This window comes from Myotis myotis, unplaced genomic scaffold (genome assembly GCF_014108235.1).
Source record: "Myotis myotis isolate mMyoMyo1 unplaced genomic scaffold, mMyoMyo1.p scaffold_m19_p_1, whole genome shotgun sequence".
Taxonomy (NCBI): domain Eukaryota; kingdom Metazoa; phylum Chordata; class Mammalia; order Chiroptera; family Vespertilionidae; genus Myotis; species Myotis myotis.
This window is the reverse complement of record NW_023416313.1, coordinates 194,850,177-194,869,886: the sequence shown is the minus strand read 5'-3', so window position 1 is coordinate 194,869,886 and position 19,710 is coordinate 194,850,177. Positions and strand designations below refer to the sequence as shown.

Sequence of the window (19,710 nt, the reverse complement as noted above, 5' to 3'; positions counted from 1 at the left end):
TAGGGGTTGGGGAGGGGAAAGGGCAAGTGTGAAGACCTGATGGAAGAGAGAGTGGTGCTTGGCTCAATCTATAAGTCCTGAGCTTGGAGTGAGCATGGGGAGGGGCAGGCGGAGGGACAGCGGGGCTAAGCAGAGAGCTTTGGTAAGGAGTTTGTATTTTACCCTGCATGTCATGGGGAGCAGGGCAGAGTTTCAACCAGAATATACAAATCAGGATTACACTAACATTTACAAAGGACCTCTCCAGCTACAGTGAACAGAGAGGAAGGAGTCAGAGGCATCAGTAAGAAGGGTCCTCAAGGATTCTGAATTAGGGAACTGAGTCACAATATGTTTGGGAGGTAGAACTGACAGAATTGTGTGTGTAGGGGGGTGTGGGGTGTGGGACAGGGAGGTGCCTAGAATGAATCTCAGGGGTGTCATTTAGAGATGAGGAATGCCAGGTGAAAGGGGTGGGAAAGAGCCTGGAGAGAAAGATAATGAACTTTGTTTGGTACATAATAATGTTGGGGTGTTTCTGTGATATTTACAGAAAGAGGTCATGTAGATAGGAAGGAAATCCATTAGATATTTATATGGTAACATTCAGACTGTTTCAGTGTTGTGTTCTGGGTTTAGTTGGCTTATTATCCTTGGCTTGTTAACTCAGAATCATGGTTTAGAGACTTTGACTTTACTCAGCTCTGAGGTCGCAAACTACATCTCTAATGCTTGGCCAGCATTTTGCAAAGATGAATCAGAGATTCCAAGAGACAATGGGTTCCAAGAGATGCGCCGGCCCCAGGGGCCCCAGCTAGAGAGAGAAATGGGCCTTGGGTCAGCCTACCCTTTATTATGAAATTCCTCCAGCCCCAGATTATATTAGCTTCCCTTTCCTGGACCTGATTACTCTCCTGGCTCCATTGTTCACTAAATGTCAAGGCCATGTCTGCTTTGGAGAAATTTCTCCTCGTAATTTATTTTGGTGCAGGCCCTTCAGTGACACTAGGTAAGAAGCTGTGCTTCAGTCAGGCAAACAACACATTTCCAGAAATTGAGCCTCTCAGACAACGTCATTAGGTGCAGCAGATCAGAAATCAGGTTCTGGATAAACAAGCATTTTGACAAATTCCCAAACAAAAATCTTTTGTGGGCTCTTGGCTGCTTTAAGCTTTGAAATTTCCCATGCATCAGCCACCTGAGCTCAGCTGGTGAGGACTCAGAGATATCAATAAGATTGATCTAATGATTCCTTCCCCGTAGGCCATGGTTTCTCACTGCAAGAACATAGCAAGTAACCATGGCAGCCGAATACAGTAAAGATCAGTCAGGGCTGGATTTAAATCCTAGCTCCACCATTGATTAGTTAATTTGTTTAACTTCTTGGATCTCAGTTTCCTCATCATCAAGGGTAGGTAATAATACTTCATTGGATGTTGTTGTGAGAATTAACAGGCATGCCACATGAAATAAGACTAGAAAGAGTGCAAATGATTTCTCCTTTCCACTGGGTGGTAAATCTATGCATCTGGCCTGCACTATAGTTCTTGAACACGTGAAGTGTGGCTGGTTTGAATTAAGATGTATTGTCAGTTACTAGTATACGTGTTATCAATACAAATCAGACCCAAAGACTTAGTGTAGGAAAAGAATGTATAAAGAGTATAAAATATTTTATTAGTAACTAGAGGCCCGGTGCACAGATTCATGCACCAGTGGGGTTTCTTGGCTTGGCCTGTGGGGATTGGGCCAAAACTGGCTCTCCTACATCCTCTGAGGGGTCCCAGATTGCGAGAGGGTACAGGCCAGGCAGAGGGACCCCATCGGTGCATGATTGGGGCCGGGGAAGACTGCAGGAGGGCTCCAGGACATGTCCAGCCCATCTCACCAAGTCCCCATTGGCTGGACCCCAACAGCAAGATAACCTACTAGTTGGAGCATCTGCCTTCTGCTGGTCAGTGCGTGTCATAGCTACTGGTTGAATGAATGGTTGGACACTTAGCATATTAGGCTTTTATTATATAAGACTAGAGGCCCGGTGCACAAAAATTTGTGTAATCGGGGGGTCTCTCAGCCCAGCCTGTGTCCTCTCACAGTCTGGGACCCCTCGGGGGATGACCATCTGCTGGTTGAGGCCTGCTCCCCTGGGGATTGGGCCTAAGCTGGCAATCAGACATTCCTCTGGCAGCCCAGCAGCCCTCGGGGGATGTCCACTTGCCAGCGGGGAGCAGACCTAAGCTGCAGTCGGACATCCTTAGCGCTGCTGAGGAGGCAGGAGAGGCTCCCACCACCACTGCTGTACTGGCAGCCATCAGCCTGGCTTGTGGCTGAGCAGAGCTCCTCCATGTGGGAGCACACTGACCACCAGGGGGCAGCTCCTGCATTGAGTGTGTCATAGTGACCAGTCATTCCCAGTCTTTCTGCTGTTAGGGTCAGTTTGCATATTACCCTTTTACTGTATAGGATAGAGGCCTGGCGCACGGGTGGGGGCTGGCTGGTTTGCCCTGCATGGTGTACCGGATCAGGGTGGCTGTCCCGCTTGGGTGCCTGGCCAGCCTGGGTGAGGGGCTGATGGCTGTTTTCAGGCTGCCCGCACCCCCTTTAGGGTGGGGGTCCCCACTGGGGTGCCTGGCCAGCCTGGATGAGGGGGTGATGGCTTTTTCAGGTTGTTCGCACCACCTTCAGGGTGGGGGTCCCCACTGGGTTGCCTGGCCAGCCTGGATGAGGGGCTGAGGGCTGTTTTCAAGCAGGTCAAGCCTGCAACTGAAGCTCCCAGTCTCTCCTTTTTTTCTTTTTCTTTTTTTGTTCTAGTATTTATTTACCTTCTGTAATTGAAACTTTGTTGCAGCTCCAGCTCCTATGCCAGCTGTCTGAAAGCAGGTCTCTGGGGTTTGTTTTGCTTCTATAATTGAAACATAGTTGCATTTCGGAGCTGTTGCTTTCAGGCTCAGAGCCAGGCGCAGCAGGCGGGGAACCTTGGCTTCCTCCATCGCCAGGGCAACTAAGCCTCATGTTCGCTTCAGCTGCCAGCCGCCATCTTGGTTGGCAGTTAATTTGCATATCACCCTGATTAGCCAATGGGAAGTGTAGCAGAGGTATGGTTAATTACCATGTTTGTCTATTATTAGGTAGGATGTTTTAAATTGGTTACTTGTTAAGATATAAACATTTTGGATAATATTAAGCTAAATATAATGTTTTATTTCTAGCACTTATCACACTGGAATTAATTATTAAAATTAATCTCACATGTTTTCTTCTACTTTAAAAAAATATTTCTTTATTGATTTCAGAGAGGATGGGAGAGGGAGAGAGAGATATAAACATCAATGATGAATCATTGACTGACTGCCTCCTGCACACCTCCCAAAGGGGATTGAGTCAGCAACCCGTGCATGTGCCTTGACTAGGAATTGAACTGTGACCTCCTGGTTCATAGGTTGATGTTCAACCACTTACCCTACTCCGGTCAGGCTTCTTCTACTTTCTTAATGTGGCTACTAGAAAATTGGAAATTGCATATGTGGCTTGAATTTCATTTTTACTGGACACCCCTGTTTTGGACATAGGACTTTTTCTGAAGGGCTTCCAAGATCTGAGGTTGTGACTAAAGTACTCACCTGGATCACCACTGCAACCCCACAGCTGGCATCTTTGCTCTAATCTATCTCCTCACCATGCCCACAGGGTCTTTCTAAACACAAACTTGGCTCCCACTTTACGTTAAAATAAAGACAGAAACCTTCATAGTACCTGTCTGACATCCCTGTCTCTCTTCCTGGACATTTTTCTGTGCTCAACCATGACGACTTCTGTAGCTTCCAAAACTCACCACACCCTCTTCTATGTCTTTAGTTATTCATTCAACAAAACAGGTTTTGATAATTAACTCTGAGCCAGGCAGTGTTCTAGGCATTGGAGAAATAGGGGTGAATAAGACAATGCTTCTGCTCTGAATTCCAACAGTAGAGTCCATGTGTAGATTCCGCTGCCTGGAATGAGTCCTCTCCCAACTCATGGAAGTCACCTCTGTAGGAAGTTTCTTTTGACAACACCCCATCACCTACCCTCTCATAGCATCCTACCTTCATTTTATGAGAGCACTTATCCATCTAATGTTATATTGATTGATTTATTTTTAAGTTTCTAGTTGTTTTAATTCAGTTTCTTAACAGTAATGCTTAAAAATAATCTTATTTATCTTAATACCTAACAATAACTATATTATCACTTAGAAATGGAGATATAACTGATATATCATATTGTATTAGTTTTAGGTGGACAAATTTGATTTTTTTCCTGTGTTGAGAAATTTTAAGATTTACTCTCTTAGCAACTTTCAAAGATACACTATGCAGTATTAATTGCAGCCACCATGCTGAAGATTACATCCCCTGGACTTATCCTATATAATAAAAGGCTAATATGCAAATCAACCAAATGGTGGAATGACCGGTTGCTATGACACGCACTGACCACGAGGGGGCAGACACTCAATGCAGGAGCTGCCCCCTGGTGGTCAGTGTGCTCCCACAGGGGGAGCAGAGTGCTGCTCAGCCAGAAGCCGGGCTCACGGCTGGTGAGTGTAGCAGTGGTGGCAGGAGCTTCTCTTGCCTCTGCGGCAGTGCTAAGGACCCCTTGGCAGACATCCCCCCAGGAGTCCTGGACTGTGAGAGGGCGCAGGCGGGGCTGAGGGACCCCCCTCCAGTGCATGAATATCATGCACCAGGCCTCTAGTTTATCTTATAAGTCTGAACTTTTTGACCACCTTCACCCACATCGCCCATCCCCTAAGTAAAATATTGATTTGTTTTTAAATCAAACATATTTTGAGATAATTGTAGATTCATATACAGTTGTAAGATATAATGCAGAGACATTCATGTACCTTTTATTCATTTTCCCTCAATGTTTTTTATAGTTAAAACTACAGCACACTATCACAACCAGGGTATTGACATGGATCCAATCACCCATCTTATTTAGCTTTACCCAGTTCTACTTATATTCATGTGTGTGTATTTTACTTCTATGCAATTTTATGACATCTTTTGTTCATGTATCCACCACCACAGTCAAGAGACAGACCATTTCCATCACCACAAAAAATCCTTCATGTTGCCGCTATATGACCACACCCACTTCCTTCCTACCCAAGCAACCACTAGTCTGTTCTCCATTTCTATAATTTTGTCATTGCAAAAATTTGTGTAACTGGATAATACAGAATGTAACTTTTTGGGACTGGCTTTTTTCAGTCAGCACGATTCTCTGGAAATTCATCCAAGTTGGTGTGTGCTCATTCCTTTTTACTGCCGAGTAGTAGTCCATGCTATGGATGTGCCACAGGTTTTGAACCATTCACCTGTTGAAGGACACGTGAGTTGCTTCTAGTCCAATTAATAAAAGGCTAATATGCAAATCGACTGAATGGCAGAACGACCGGTCACTATGTCATGCACTGACCACGAGGGGGCAGAACTCAATGCAGGAGCTTCCCCCTGGTGGTCAGTGCGCTCCCACAGGGGGAGCACTGCTAAGCCAGAAGCCAGGCTCACGGCTGGTGAGTGTAGTGGTGGTGTGAATAAGGCTGCTATGAACATTTGTGTCATACAGGTTCTCGTATGAACATACATTTCCATTTCCTTGGGATAAATGCCTGAGAGTGCAATTTCTGGGTCATATGCATGTTGGTATATTAATCTTCCACACTAGACTATTGACTCTTTGAGGGCAGGTCTTAGCTCTATTCACATTGGCATCATGTGTACTTGGCATATATCTGACATATGGTAACACTCAATAAAACATGGAAGGACAAAAAGAAGAAAGACGTGACAAAGAAAAGATAGAGAAGAAAGAAAGAAATCTATCATTATTGTCAATTGTTAGCTATTCTATCCCCACGCCTCCCTGTGTCATCTTTTTATTGTTTTTAAATTAATCTAGTGACTCCAGTGCTAGACAGTGCCTGGCACACAGCAGTTGCTTAATAAACATGTGTTAAATTATGTAATGAATACTCTGGGGAGTGGAACAGATCTCCTAGTCTCCTCTGCACCCTCCTACCACCTTGCTCCTTCACCCAGGCACAAGCATGGGCGCACGCAGACACACGCACGCACTCTGGGGCCGTAATCCTAGGAATACGTTTCTGGAACAAAGCCAATAACTTTGTTAACAAATGAGGCGTGGTTGCTTCGTAGCTTAGCTAACAACAACCTTGGCCTTGTCTGTGCGACTGCCTGGGGAATTACAAATGAAGGATTTGGGGACCCAGCAGCTTTGTGGACCCATTCCAATGAGAACACAGGATGCACTTGAAATAAAGAATGCGTCTTTGTGACTCATTAAGCTCCTCTCTGTTCCTCTCTATTAGGCATGTGTCTGCCATGCCCTGCAAAGCTATGACATTCAAAAGTGGAAGAGTCAGGCGGAAATAAAAACATTCCACTTCAGTGCCTAACTGTGTGCCCTTAATTTGATATAAATCTGTGACAATTGACAGCTACTTCATTCAGACAGCTGTGGAGGAAGGCTTAACTTGTCCTAGTAAATCAGACACAGGCTTCATTATTTTTAGTATTGTTAACAAAAAGTCACCATAGCAACTGTACTATCATCTAGCAAATGCTATCTCTTTAAGTCAAAATGAGGAGCTGTCCCACAGATACCCAGGGCTGCGAAAGGAAGAAATGACTTTCAGTAAAATAATTTCTTCCAAGACTTCGCCATTCATCTTCATTTGTAATCCTAGTATTTCCCCCTCTGTCATTAAGGGATATTACAAGCAACATACAACTTTTTAAAATCCAAGGCTAACCTTTCTTATATGTGGTTTTGGAAAATCATTAATTGTATTACTTCCTTGAGACATGTAGCTTCATTTGTGGCTTTTTTATTCAGGCACAGGTGGCATAATGCTGATTAATTTGACCCTTGGACAGAACATTGTGTATTCTGAGAGGACAATGGGGAAAACTATAGGGGAGCAAGCACATCTTTTCTCAACTCTCAGGAGAGCACTCATTGTAAGGGATGCAGCCAATGGCTTCGTTCTCTGGGTCCTCCCTTTAGGGTCTGTGGACCAGAGAGGGTTCTCAGGGCGTGATGATTGGCTCAGTTAGTTTGACTCCATTCTTGGTCAGAACTGAAATTGTTTGGAAGCAGTCACGAAGATTATTAATATATTGAATTTTGCTACTATGGTAAACCCTACACCCCCCATAGTGTGATTTATAACTTAACAATTAAATCTAACACTTCAGCCTTTTTACCCCTACTGAAAAACATGTTAATTTCAGTGTCTGATCAGAGCCCCACAAGCTGACTTTGCTTGGTGCCCAGTCTTCCGGTTTCAGAACCCTGATGAGGTCTCATCACCCCCAAAGATTTTGCTTCCTCTATTCTCAGACACATTTTCCCACATTTAATAAATTTGATATCAGGAAATGCCTAATAGCTAGTGGTGTGACATGTTTTTTGTTTATTATTATTATTATTATTATTATTATTATTATTACTAGAGGCCCAGTGCACAAAATTCGTGCATAGGAGCGGGGGAGTTCCTCAGCCTGGCCTGCACCCTCTCCAATCTGGGATCCCTCTCGAAATCCAGGATTGCTGGCTCCTAATTGCTCACCTGCCTGCCTGCCTGATTGCCCCTAACCCAGCCGTGGGCAAACTACGGCCCTCAGGCCGGATCCGGCCCGTTTGAAATGAATAAAACTATTGAAAAAAAAGACCGTACCCTTTTATGTAATGATGTTTACTTTGAATTTATATTAGTTCACACAAACACTCCATCCATGCTTTTGTTCCGGCCCTCCAGTCCAGTTTAAGAACCCATTGTGACCCTCGAGTCAAAAAGTTTGCCCACCCCTGCACCCCTCTGCCTGCCTGCCTAATTGCCCCTAACTGCCCTCCCCTGCCAGCCTGATCACCCCTAACCACCTCTGCCTTGGCCCCCTGCCACTGTGGCTTTGTCTGGAAGGAAGGCAGGATGACCGGAAGATGTCCAGTCAACCCAGTCTAATTAGCATATTACCCTTTTATTAGTATAGATTATTTTTTTATTTTCAAGAAAAATTTATTTTTATAATATATTTTTATTGATTTCAGAGAGGAAGGGAGAAGGAGAGAGAGATAGAAACATCAATGATGAGAGAGAATCATTGATTGGCTGCCTCCTGCATGCCCCCTACTGGGGATCAAGCCTGCAATGCAGGCATGTGCCCTTGACCAGAATTGAACCTGGGACCCTTCAGTCCGCAGGCCAATGCTCTATCCACTGAGCCAAACCGGCTAGGGAAAGAAAAACTGTTTTATTTATTTATTTTTTATTTTTTTGAAAAACTGTTTTAAATGTAATAATGTTACATGCTATAAACATTAATATTTCAAGAAAAATGATTTTAAGTATAATAATGTTTCATGCAATAAACATTAATATTTCAAGAAAAAAGATTTTAAATATAATAATATTACCAAAACTGTACTAACATAGTATAGTATAATATCACAAAAGTCGTAGGAAATATTAAAAATCTGCAAATAACAGGGTTACTTCTATTATATTTTAACATTTTTTTTCTCTGGCTCTATTTTGGTTCATCAGTTTATGTTGTTCATTATATTCCACAAATTAGTGAGATCATGTGATATCATTATTTTTTTTTTTAAAGAATATTTTAAAAATTGATTTTAGAGAGAGGAAGGGAGAGGAAAAGAATGATTGAAACATCAATGATGAGAGAGAATAATGGATCAGCTGCCTCCTGCATGTCCTCTACTGGGTATCGAGCCCAAAACCCAGGCATGTGCCCTGACTGGGAACTGAACTGGAGACATCCTGGTTCATGGGTCAATACTCAACCACTGAACCACACTGGCCAGACATGACATTTTTTATTGGCAGCTTTTTATTTCTTAGGGTTACATACAATGGTGATGAGATGAGAAAGAGTAACTACATTTATTGCCTATTTATCATGTATCAAGCACTGAGATAAGCAATTTTTGGACATTATTTCATAGAGTTTTCCCATGAACCCTATGAAGGTGGCATTTTCAGTTTTGTGGGAGGCTTAGACTCAGAGGGTTATAAGACTTATCCCAAGATCACAAGTTGGCAAGTGTTAGAGTTGAGATTTGAACACAGATCAGGATGGCTTTATTGTAATACTAGAGGCCCGGTGCACAAATTCATGCAGGGGGTGGGAGGGGAGGTCCCGCAGCTCGGTCTGCACCCTCTCCAATCTGGGACCCCTCGGGGGATGTCTGACTGCCGGTTTAGGCCCGATCCCGCTAAACCGGCAGTTGGACATCCCTCTCACAATCTGGAACCGCTGGCTCCCAACCGCTCGCCTGCCTGCCTGATTGCCCCTAACCACTTCTGCCTGCCAGCCTGATCACCCCCTAACCACTCCCCTGCTGGCCTGGTCACCCCTAACTGCCCTCCCCTGCTGGCCTGGTTGCCCCTAACTGCCCTCCCCTGCTGGCCTGGTCGCCCCTAACTGCCCTCCCCTGCTGGCCTGGTTGCCCCTAACTGCCCTTCCCTACTGGCCATCTTGTCTCCACATGGGGGCGGCCATCTTTGATCACATGGGGGTGGCCATCTTGTGGGTGGGCGTGATGGTCAATTTGCATATTACCTCTTTATTATATAGGATGAGCCTTTGAATTCTCTATCTGATTGTCCCTCAGCTTGCTATGGTCATAGAATAGTTTACAAACCTTTAGATTCTGGTGCTAGGAAGGACCTTATGATCACAGGGTCCAATTCATCATGGTACAGAGGAAACAGCTGAGGTGGAGAGAAGTGACTTTCTCAGGGCAGTCACAGAGGAAGCTGTGGCCGAGCCAGTGAGGAGAGTCGCCTGGGGTGGCCCTCCCGGGACCAGCCTCGGCTGCCCACCATCTCTCTGAGGCACTGGCCCTGAGCGCATTCCTCCCCTGTTGTCCTGCTCCTTCCGATCTCAGGATGGTTGCTCACCCATGTCCTTTCTTTCCTCCCCTGACCCCTAGAGAACCTGTATCTTGTGACTCACCCTCTGAAGTGACAGTGATGCTTATGAAGATGATAATGGAAGAGGATGAGAGAAGATTCTCTGGGGCCTGGGCCTGGAGACATCACCCACCCTTTTGTTTGTTACCTCAAGAGAGTGACTTTAAAGGTAGGAATGTCAGTGGAGTGGAAGGGAAAGTGGTGGATGTACAGACTATGGTGGCGATGCTCTATGGGATCAGAGCCTCAAGCACCTTTGTCTCTCACAGCAGCCTCTCGCTCTGCCGGTAGAGAGACAGGTGCCAGGGCCTAGAGTAAGGATTGGCCTCCATGCACCGTTCCTCTTCTCTATACCCACGGCGAGGCTGATGGGCCTCTGCCTTCCACTGGGAATGGGTCCAGAGGCCTTTTTAACAGGGTTCCAGCCAGAACCTTTCAACCGACCCCAGTTGGTTACAGGGATGGAAACCTATCTGCCATCCCCAGTGTCATCGAAGGCAGATTCCAAAATAGCTGAGCCTCCATGTCTCCCAGTGGGTAAAGGAGGAAATAGCCGCTGATTCACAGAATTGCTGTGAAATGTGGGGAACACATGTAAGAGCACAGCAGATTTCATGGAGCCCCGTACTTAGTAACTGCTCGGTGACTATAAATTGTCATTATTATCATGTTCATGCTGCGGGGGGGGGGGAAGGCATGATGTCACAACTGCATTATAAGGAAGTTAATGACTGTAGAAGAAAGGTACTTGTGGCCTCCTTTTGTTATCTTTCTTTACCTTGTGTCATTGCAGACACAAGTCCGGATGTTTCAGGTCAAATCTAAAAGGGTTGAACAGTTTTCTTGAGAAACCCAGTTCAGGATGACAGCTCACCGCCAACTGGCTGGCTCTAGACCCAGCAGGTTGGGAAGATCACACCAGGTAAGCAGTCTGTCCCCATCACATCCAAGTTCTGATCATGCTACTCACAGGCGGAGGGTTGAAGAAAGTCCCTTATTCCCAGGCTCGTTCAATTTTCTATAAATCCCTATAATAGTCTGACTCTAGAAATAGGTATATTGATGATGCAGTGATGGATTCACTGAGGGTTGTTATAGGTCTCAAAAAAAAAAAATGAAACATTTAGTGAGAAGGATGTTTGTTTAAAGAACACTTTTTATTTTGCAGAAATTGGGAATGCTTTAACTTATTTTAGTATCATTTATCCATTTAATGTGCATCCTAAATGTCTCTGGCTATATCATTATTTTCAGTGATATGTAAACTCTAAAGGGCAAGGATGATGTCTGCTTCATTTATTTTTTAGAGCATCCAGAACAATAATACCATGAACACGAGGTTTTCAATCCATTTGTATGCTGCTGTTGCAGATTTGAATACAAACTGTGTCCCATACTCATAAAGAACACTATTTCATTTTTAGTTTAGACTTTTAAGAACCAAAAATCATAGCATTATATGTAGCACAAATGTATACTTATTGGTTTATTTTAATTTTAAAAGTATCACTATTCATTGATTTTCTATCACAAACGTCTGCTCAATGAAGAAAATGTGAAAAATGCTGAAAACTATGTAGAGGACATCCAATGTCATCATTCATTCCTGTGCTGGACGATAAATCACTTTGAACATCTTGGTATTTTTCCCCCTAAATGATTCATTTTCAAGTGCTATTAATATTATCTAATCCTTCTCTCATTTTAAGACTTTCAAAACGATTCTTCTCCCTGCGATTTCCATCCTTTCAGCTCGTGATCCAGTGTTCTTTCCAGGAAGAATTATTGCTTTGTTATTTCTCATTGTATTGAATTGTATTGTGAGTTAAGGGAAAGAGTGTGCCATGAGCTACTAGTGACTGACTCCTGTTTTGAAGGAAAATTTAATCCATCTTGCCCCAATGCATTTGTTGTCCTGAGAGCTAGGTGAACTACCTTTGACTGTTTCCCTAGGATTATGTCACCCACCGAGGTAACTTTCTGTTTCAGTAGGTGATGTTAAGAAACAAAACAACACCCTTTACGTGGATCAGTTTTGGAAAATAGAGACCTGCTTTATCTCCCAGGTCTTTGATGTGTTCAGTGGTTCCTGTAAGGATCTGCCTCTCTTTTGTGTTGATTGACAAGACCTTTCTTATATATTTGAGCAGTCAAGCAGCCCAGTAACAGAGGGTAGAGACATTTCCCCAGAGCGAGCTTCTACCACCCATTGTGACTTGCTGAGACCTTGGGCAAGTGTGAGCTCAAGAGAAGAGTTGGCTTCCGCAAGAGCAGGTGAGTGCATCTCATCTCTGTACCCTCCTTCCTCACGAGGGGAAGTCCAAAGAGCTCTGATAAGGTGACAGGTCAGAAGCAGGAGCTGGGAGATCCGGTTTGGAAATAAATAACTCTGCAACCTGTTTTAAGTGATAATGAATTGGGGGTGTTCCATAAGTGCAATGTCCACTCTCACTTTAATACCCAGGTATGTTCTGTCTAGTGGGCCGAGCGTGAGGGAGGGATTCTGGCTCCTGAAAGAGCCCAGGAAATGACCAAGCTGCAGAGAGGACAGACTTACAGTAGACTGGGATTATGTGTTAGCACCCCCAAGGTTTCCATCATCTGGATTTAAATGGAATCACAACGAGGTGCCATGTCAGCAGAGGCACAGAGCGGAGGCATCGGGCAGTGAAGGGGACACGCTGTTATAGAGGGCCACCAAGTCAGGTGCGGGTTTCATAATATCTGTGCATGACCAGGCTTTGTGGCGGGTTGGGCTAGTAAAAATATAGAAGGGCATACAATTATTATTTACCTGCCTCCCCACCTCGATTCCACAACCATCCATGACACTGAAAATATAATTTTAAGCAAACATGTAACATGGCAGCAAATACAGTGGTTCTGAAGAAAAAGAATGTGTGTGTATCCATGTATTAGGATATGCATAATTTGGGGTGTGATTCATATTTTGTGTTCATTTTGAAGAGACCATTGGAACAGCTTTTTATTTTTTATTTTTATTTTTTAACACCCAAGGCAAGTCCAGCAGTTGGGCCATAATAAGGAAAAGCCTGAGGTTGCCCCTGGAGGGTTGGGTGTCCAGTGAGCACCTGGGCCCATGGAGTCCATACTGGAGTCAGTGAGTCCCCTGTGGTGGAGTTCGTGGGCACCTGCAATTTCTCGGCTTATTTCTTCTGAAATGCTAAGAGCCGGGTCCCTTTGGTATCAGCCTCGTTGGCTGCCCCACGGAGGGCAGCTGGATCAGCTAACAGACTCTCTTTCCTCTCCCTCTCCCGGGAGCAGCATGAAGCTGGCGTACCTGTTCCTCGGCCCCATGGCCCTCCTCCTCCTGGCTGGCTGCTGCTGTGTCCTCAGCACCTCCAGCGGGAACCTGCACACCTTTGTGGGCTGTGCCGTCAGGGAGTTTACTTTCCTGGCCAAGAAGCCGGGCTGCAGGGGCCTTCGGATCACCACCGATGCCTGCTGGGGCCGCTGTGAGACCTGGGAGGTGAGTTCAGGGCAGGTCCACTTGGCCTGATTTCTAAGCATCTGCTTTTTCCTGCAGTTTAAAAAAATACCAATTATTTTCCTGGCTGGTGTGGCTCAGTGGTTGAGTGTTGACCCATGAACCTGAAGTCTAGGTTTGATTCCCTGTCAGGGCACATGCCCGGATTGTGGGCTCGATCCCCAGTAGGGGGTGTGTAGGAGTTAGCTGATCAATGATTCTCATCATTGATATTTCTATCTCTCTCTCCCTTTCCCTTCTTCTCTCTGAAATCAATTAAAAAACTCACACAATTATTTGGCGTGCTCCAAAAAAAAACAAAAAACCTGAAAGAAACCCGATCTTGTCCCTCTAATAATGCATTGGTAAAATTAATAATTTTACTTGCGTGTATCTGTGTATTTGGGAATCATCTCTGTGAAGTTAAGACGTGCTATTATTCTACCCACTTTACAGATCACATGGAGGAATCTGAGGGATAAGTAACTGCAGAGTCATGTTTATTCCTGTAGTGCAAAGGTGGGAATAAATTCTTGGTCCAAGCATGTAACCAAAACTCTCACAGTGTTCTCCCAGCTGTGATGAAGCCAGCCAAGGGACAGCCCTGAGCTGTATAGCGGGTGAGGGTGGATCCTCAGTCCCTCCTCAGTGCCTCTCCCAAAGCCCTGCCCCCGTCCCACCCACTCAGGATTATCACTGGCAGAACCATTAAGTTCCTTTATATTGAATTATATTCAGTCCTTTCAGCAGCATTGCATTTCAAATGGGGATAAAAATCTCAAAGTTAGAACCCTATAGGGCTGTGATGAGGATGTGTTTGCTGGGTGAGAAGAAAGAAGGCCGTTGGGCACCCCATCAAATTACACCGAGTGACTGCTAACTCTTCCCCCTGAGCTCTGAATTGGTGATAATGAAGGACCAGCTCTGATCTTGTCACCAGCTCAGAAGTCATTAAGGACCACCCACTACTGCCAATTCAGTGCCCAACTTTCAAGGTCTGTAGCAATGTGACGCCTGGCTCTTTCCCCAGCAGCTATACATAGCCTGAGGTCTGGCCTTGTCAGATTGATTTTTAAAGGTTTTATTAAACACCCTTCATGAGATCTCACCTTCAGTTCTTTTTGTATCCTTTCTCATCCCCACCTGTCATCATCAGACTTCTTCTCTGAGGCCCTTCTTCAGAGCTGACTCCTTCCCAGGGGCCTTCTGACTCCCTGGCCGGCCTATGACTCTACCTTGCCTTGCATCTTACTTCCTTGTCCACAATACAGCTCCAGATTTGAAGTTTTTTCAGGGCATAGATGAATTCTTGCACCTTTTACAGCTCTTGTCAAAGTCATGTACGAATAAGGCATTCATAAAGACCTGTTGATTTACATGGGATTGACCTCTCCCTGGAGTTATGGTGTTAATCCTCTAGCTTAATCAACACCAACTTAGAAGCCCTTGGGCGCCACGAGAGGACACTGCCATTAGGAAAGCTGTCCTTCTGTTCAGGGACTCGGACAGCAATCTGCTGTCACTTAGACAAACGATGGCCCCACGACAGGGATTGGTTATGGTGATGAACCTCCGAATTAAATGAAACACCAAATTAGCTTTATTTTTGCATCATTTAGGGGCTTGAGACCTAGTAGCCAAATGAAAATGTAGTTGCTAAGGATACTGTGGCTGTGACTTGACATCACACATTCTCAGGGAACTTTGACACCCTCTCATATTCAGGGTTTGGCCTGGTGGTGACCCCTCTGCTCCAATTCCACTTGGGGGCTCTTTGGAGCTCTTTCTGGGCCCAAGTCTCAAACCACCATTTCCCTCAATTCTGTCTTCTTCTTCTTCTTCTTCTTCTTCTTCTTCTTCTTCTTCTTCTTCTTCTTCTTCTTCTTCATTGATGAATGTCTTTAATTGGATCATGGTCACCCACAGGAGGTCACAGGAGAAATGGAAGCAGCAAGGCCATTAGAGACAGGATTCTCCTTGATGCTTGCTAGCTTTTATTTATGCCTTTATTGTGCTGTGAAAGGGAGGTTACTTATAGAAAACAAATAAAAGGATGAGCTTTACTTTCCCAGCAATCTGAAAATTTCTGAGATAAAAAGCACTTATTTTTGGTAACTTAACTGGGAGCACATCTGAAAATAGGATGTTCATGATGAGAAAGTGGCTGCATTTACTTTGAAGGTCGAATGTTGCTGAAAATAGCCTTTGCTCATGGCCTAGGTTTAGGGTTTCCAAATTTAGCGAAAAATAAACCCAAAACAGAACAAAACCACAATGCATTAAACTTGGATGCCGGAGAAACACAACTTTTGGGGGGTATAAGTCTGCCCCATACCGGCCTGCTCTTGTTGTGTTGGCGGTTGTCATTCTTTTATTTGACCATCTAAGGCAGTGGTTCTCAACCTGTGGGTCGCGACCCCTTTGGGAAACACATATTACAGTGGTTCTCAACCTTCCTAATGCCGCGACCCTTTAACACAGTTCCTCATGTTGTGGTGACCCCCAACCATAAAATTATTTTCATTGCTATTTCATAACTGTAATTTTGCTACTGTTATGAATCGTAATATAAATATCTGATATGCAGGATGTATTTTCATTGTTACAAATTGAACATAATTAAAGCATAGTGATCAATCACTAAAACATTATGTAATTATATATGTGTTTTCTGATGGTCTTAGGCGACCCCTGTGAAAGGGTCGTTCGACCCCCAAAGGGGTCGCGATCCACAGGTTGGCAACCCACAGGTTGAGAACCGCTGATCTAAGGGAAAAGAGGCCAGGGCCCTGACTAAATAGTCAGGTATCGCATGTGTAAAACATTCTTGCGGCACCTCGGTTGAAAAGCGCTGTTCTAATGGCTCCCTGTTTTCTACCTGTGGGGACAGAAGCCCATTCTGGAGCCCCCCTACATCGAAGCCCACCATCGAGTCTGTACCTACAACGAGACCAAACAAGTGACCGTCAAGCTGCCCAACTGTGCCCCGGGGGTTGACCCTTTCTACACCTATCCCGTGGCCGTCCGCTGTGACTGCGGGGCCTGCTCCACGGCCACCACCGAGTGCGAGACCATCTGACGCTGGCGTGGCCTGCAGCACGGGTGGCAGCCTGGAACCTCGCAGACCCACCGGCACGGGCAGCACCAGCAGCACCAGCAGCACCAGCAGCGATGACCCCTGGATTCGAGGACTGTTTAATTTGGACCACACTGTGGAGGAGGTTGCCTGTCTCCCTTGGGTTCAGCTCAGGCACCAGGCCCAGAGGCAGCACACAGCTAACAAAATGCAAAGCCACATCTGTGCCTTCACTAGAATAAGTTCTCCGGTTCATACACCTGCAAATTAATTTTCCTCTACCTTGAAGCTCAGGACATAATTTGTATAGCACCATCGTGGGTTTATAACACGCCAGTGGTTTCAATGCAGTGGGCGTAATTAGGAAATGAGGCTAGGAAGTCTTTAAATTCTCATGTCCTCCTTAATGACTGGCCTCCAATAGATTTATGACGAAAGGGCCAGAAATCAATAAACCACTGCTTTAGCCCCCTGCCTCCACCCCAAATCCCCCTGCAAGCTTCCTTAGAGAAAGTCCTCCCTCTCCTGGGAACTGGGCAATTATTAAAGCAGGTAGGGAAATGGTAGCTCAAAAGGAAAGGAATCTGGATTTGGGTGATTTTTTTTTTTCAAGCAAAATTCCCTAAGTCCCCTCAAGGTCCTTAATAAAGAGGCTCCTTTTCAATAAAAGTTCTCTGAAACAATAGGGAATGGCAGCTGTCATTTGCACTTAAAAACTTACAAAATTAAACTCATGTTTTTAGACTCATGGGATGCTCTCCCAAAGCTATGCCCCAAATGATGAACCACAAATATTCTTTCCCATTTAGCCTATTTGAAATTGAAATTGTAATTTCTTTTAAACTCAGAAAAAATGTTTGTAAGGGGTAAGACTGCGTTGCTGGCTTGGGGAACGTGATTGTGTAGCTGTTGGCCTCTCTATAGCCTCTGGCAGCTGGTTCTCTGGCTCTTTTTAAAACTCCAGTGCTTTGCAAGTGTCTTTAATTCTGACATTTTGGGGGTTGAAATTGACCTTGTTCCTTTTCCACAATATGCCGTAAGAATCTTATTACTGCAAATAAAGCCTGTCTTCTGTCTTTTGAATTGATGAGAACTTTCCAAAATAGTTTTTAATACACCTGGGACAACAATAACAAACCCTCTTTAAAATGAACCATGAGGTTCCTTGTACCTTCATGTAGGATGTCGTGTTTAGGAAGGAACACACAGAGCCGGCTGGGTAGCGCGAGTCCCTGAAGTTTCTATCCCTGACGCATCACCGCTGGGAGCCAGGAGTCCTCTCTGAGTGGGGAAATCAAGGAGTCCCCAGGAAAGCAAAAGTTGGGAAGATGGTCAGGGATTGGGATGCTGAAGCAGACATCTGGGAGCAAAATCCACCCCACTCTTCAGTGCAGGTCTGTTTTGGGCGGCAAGAAAGTCAACCGTAGCATGACAAGTAGTTGAGTGCCTGGGGCCTCTGCACAGACGGTGGGCGGTGACAGGGGATAATACCGGGTAGCGCCACTCACACGTTCTCAACCCATCCCTGGGCATGTCCCTCTGGACTTTTTGAGAGAAAGGGCTGCTTCTTCAGGAAACTTAGGGTGACGAGGCAGAGGTTATGGCTGGCCAGAATTTGAGAAATTCATCAGTAAGGGCCCTGGCAGTAAACAAATGACACACTGCAGTGGGACATTGAGGAGAGTTTGAGCAGAGTTAGGGAAACCAACAAGGGCTGTGAAGCACTTCTAAACACTTGTTTAGAAGCAACGGGCAGCCCTAGCTAAAGCAGTGGTCAGCAAACTCATTGGTCAACAGAGCCAAATATCAACAGTACAACGATTGAAATTTCTTTTGAGAGCCAAATTTTTTAAACTTAAACTACATAGGTAGGTACATTGTTATTAACTTAATAGGGTAGTCCTAAGGCTTAGGAAGAGCCACACTCAAGGGGCCAAAGAGCCGCATGTGGCTCTTGAGCTGCAGTTTGCCGACCACGGGTAAAGGAACAAGAAGGGGAAGTGACTGTCAGACCCCAAAGAGAACTGTAGGAGAGGGATGCATAGGAAGATGCAGCCATCACCAAACTGAGGCCTGGTGGGGAGGGAGGCTGGCACACACCCCACCTCACTCTGCTCCATGCCTGGATCTCCTGCCGAATCAAACTGGAAGGCAGGGAGTGAGGGAGCCCATTGACCCACTCCATAGACGCCGGCCTCCTGGGAAGCAGGGGCTATGTTCACCTGGCGGGTCCTGTGGACACGCTCTTAAATAAGGCCGTACAAGGGATGCACAGGTGAGGGGCGCGGGCGTCATGGGAAGCTGGATCGTGGCGGTCCTTTGTAGACGGGGTGATGGCAGGAGAAACTGCCCTGAAACCGAGCTTCCCAGTGTCAGGGGAAGGGAACGGGGTTCTGGAATAACAGATCAGTCTGATACGTGGCCGTAAGCAGCGTAATTGCTGTACCGGCAGCAGAGCGCCTGGCAGCCAGGGGCCTCCGATCTGCAGGGTCCCTGGGGCTGTTCCTAGTCCGTGGTGTTCAAACACTTCCACAGTAAACACACATTGTAATCAGAAAAGTTATCAATTAACAGGAGGAGACCATCTCTGTCAGTGCTCAACTCAAATCCTTTCAAATGTCTCTCTTCACCTTTCCTTTCTCCTCCTCTCTCCCACTCCCCTCACTGCCACAAATATTTATGAACTCTAATTTTGTGCAAGGCACCGTGTTTGGGAAATAAAGCTATAAATATTGCTGCATTGTATAGCTTTCTGGCCGTAAGCAGGACCCTTTTTATTAATTTTTTGTAATTCTTGTGTCAACCACACTCAGAGGCATTGCTGTTACCCTTCTTCGGGTGATGACACCAAAGCTCAGAAAGGTCAAGCACCTTGCCCCAGAGAGACAGCGGATAGACAGCACGCGCCAGGCTCCTCTGACCCGGAACCAAACTCTCCCTACGGGAGCACGAAGCCTTCCTTCTCTGAGTCATTCCTGCCCCAAGAAGCCTTTACATTTATTGCTGTCAGCCTCTCTCCCCACCGATGAGCAAGTTTGCAGTTTCTTCTGGAGGCGCCTAATGCAGACTGGGGTTGTTTTAAGGAGGTTGCAAATTTTCTCTAGTTTCCTGTATAACCTCTAGGAAGACAGTGCTTTACTGTTGCTCAAATCACAGCTGATA

At 45.4% G+C, this 19,710-nt stretch overlaps 1 protein-coding gene across 1 annotated transcript in view; it reads left to right on the top strand.

Moving 5' to 3' along the window:
* Nucleotides 1-18,377, top strand: part of GPHB5 (glycoprotein hormone subunit beta 5) — a 30,725-nt gene extending 12,348 nt beyond the window's left edge. Inside the window, exons 2-4 of the mRNA XM_036309363.1 lie at nt 10,006-10,154; nt 10,779-13,475; nt 16,363-18,377. Of these exons, the coding sequence (XP_036165256.1) occupies nt 13,086-13,475; nt 16,363-16,551 (579 nt within the window). The 5' untranslated portion in view covers nt 10,006-10,154; nt 10,779-13,085 and the 3' untranslated portion in view covers nt 16,552-18,377. The remainder of the gene's footprint in view (nt 1-10,005; nt 10,155-10,778; nt 13,476-16,362) is intronic.
* The last annotated feature ends 1,333 nt before the right edge of the window (nt 18,378-19,710 follow it).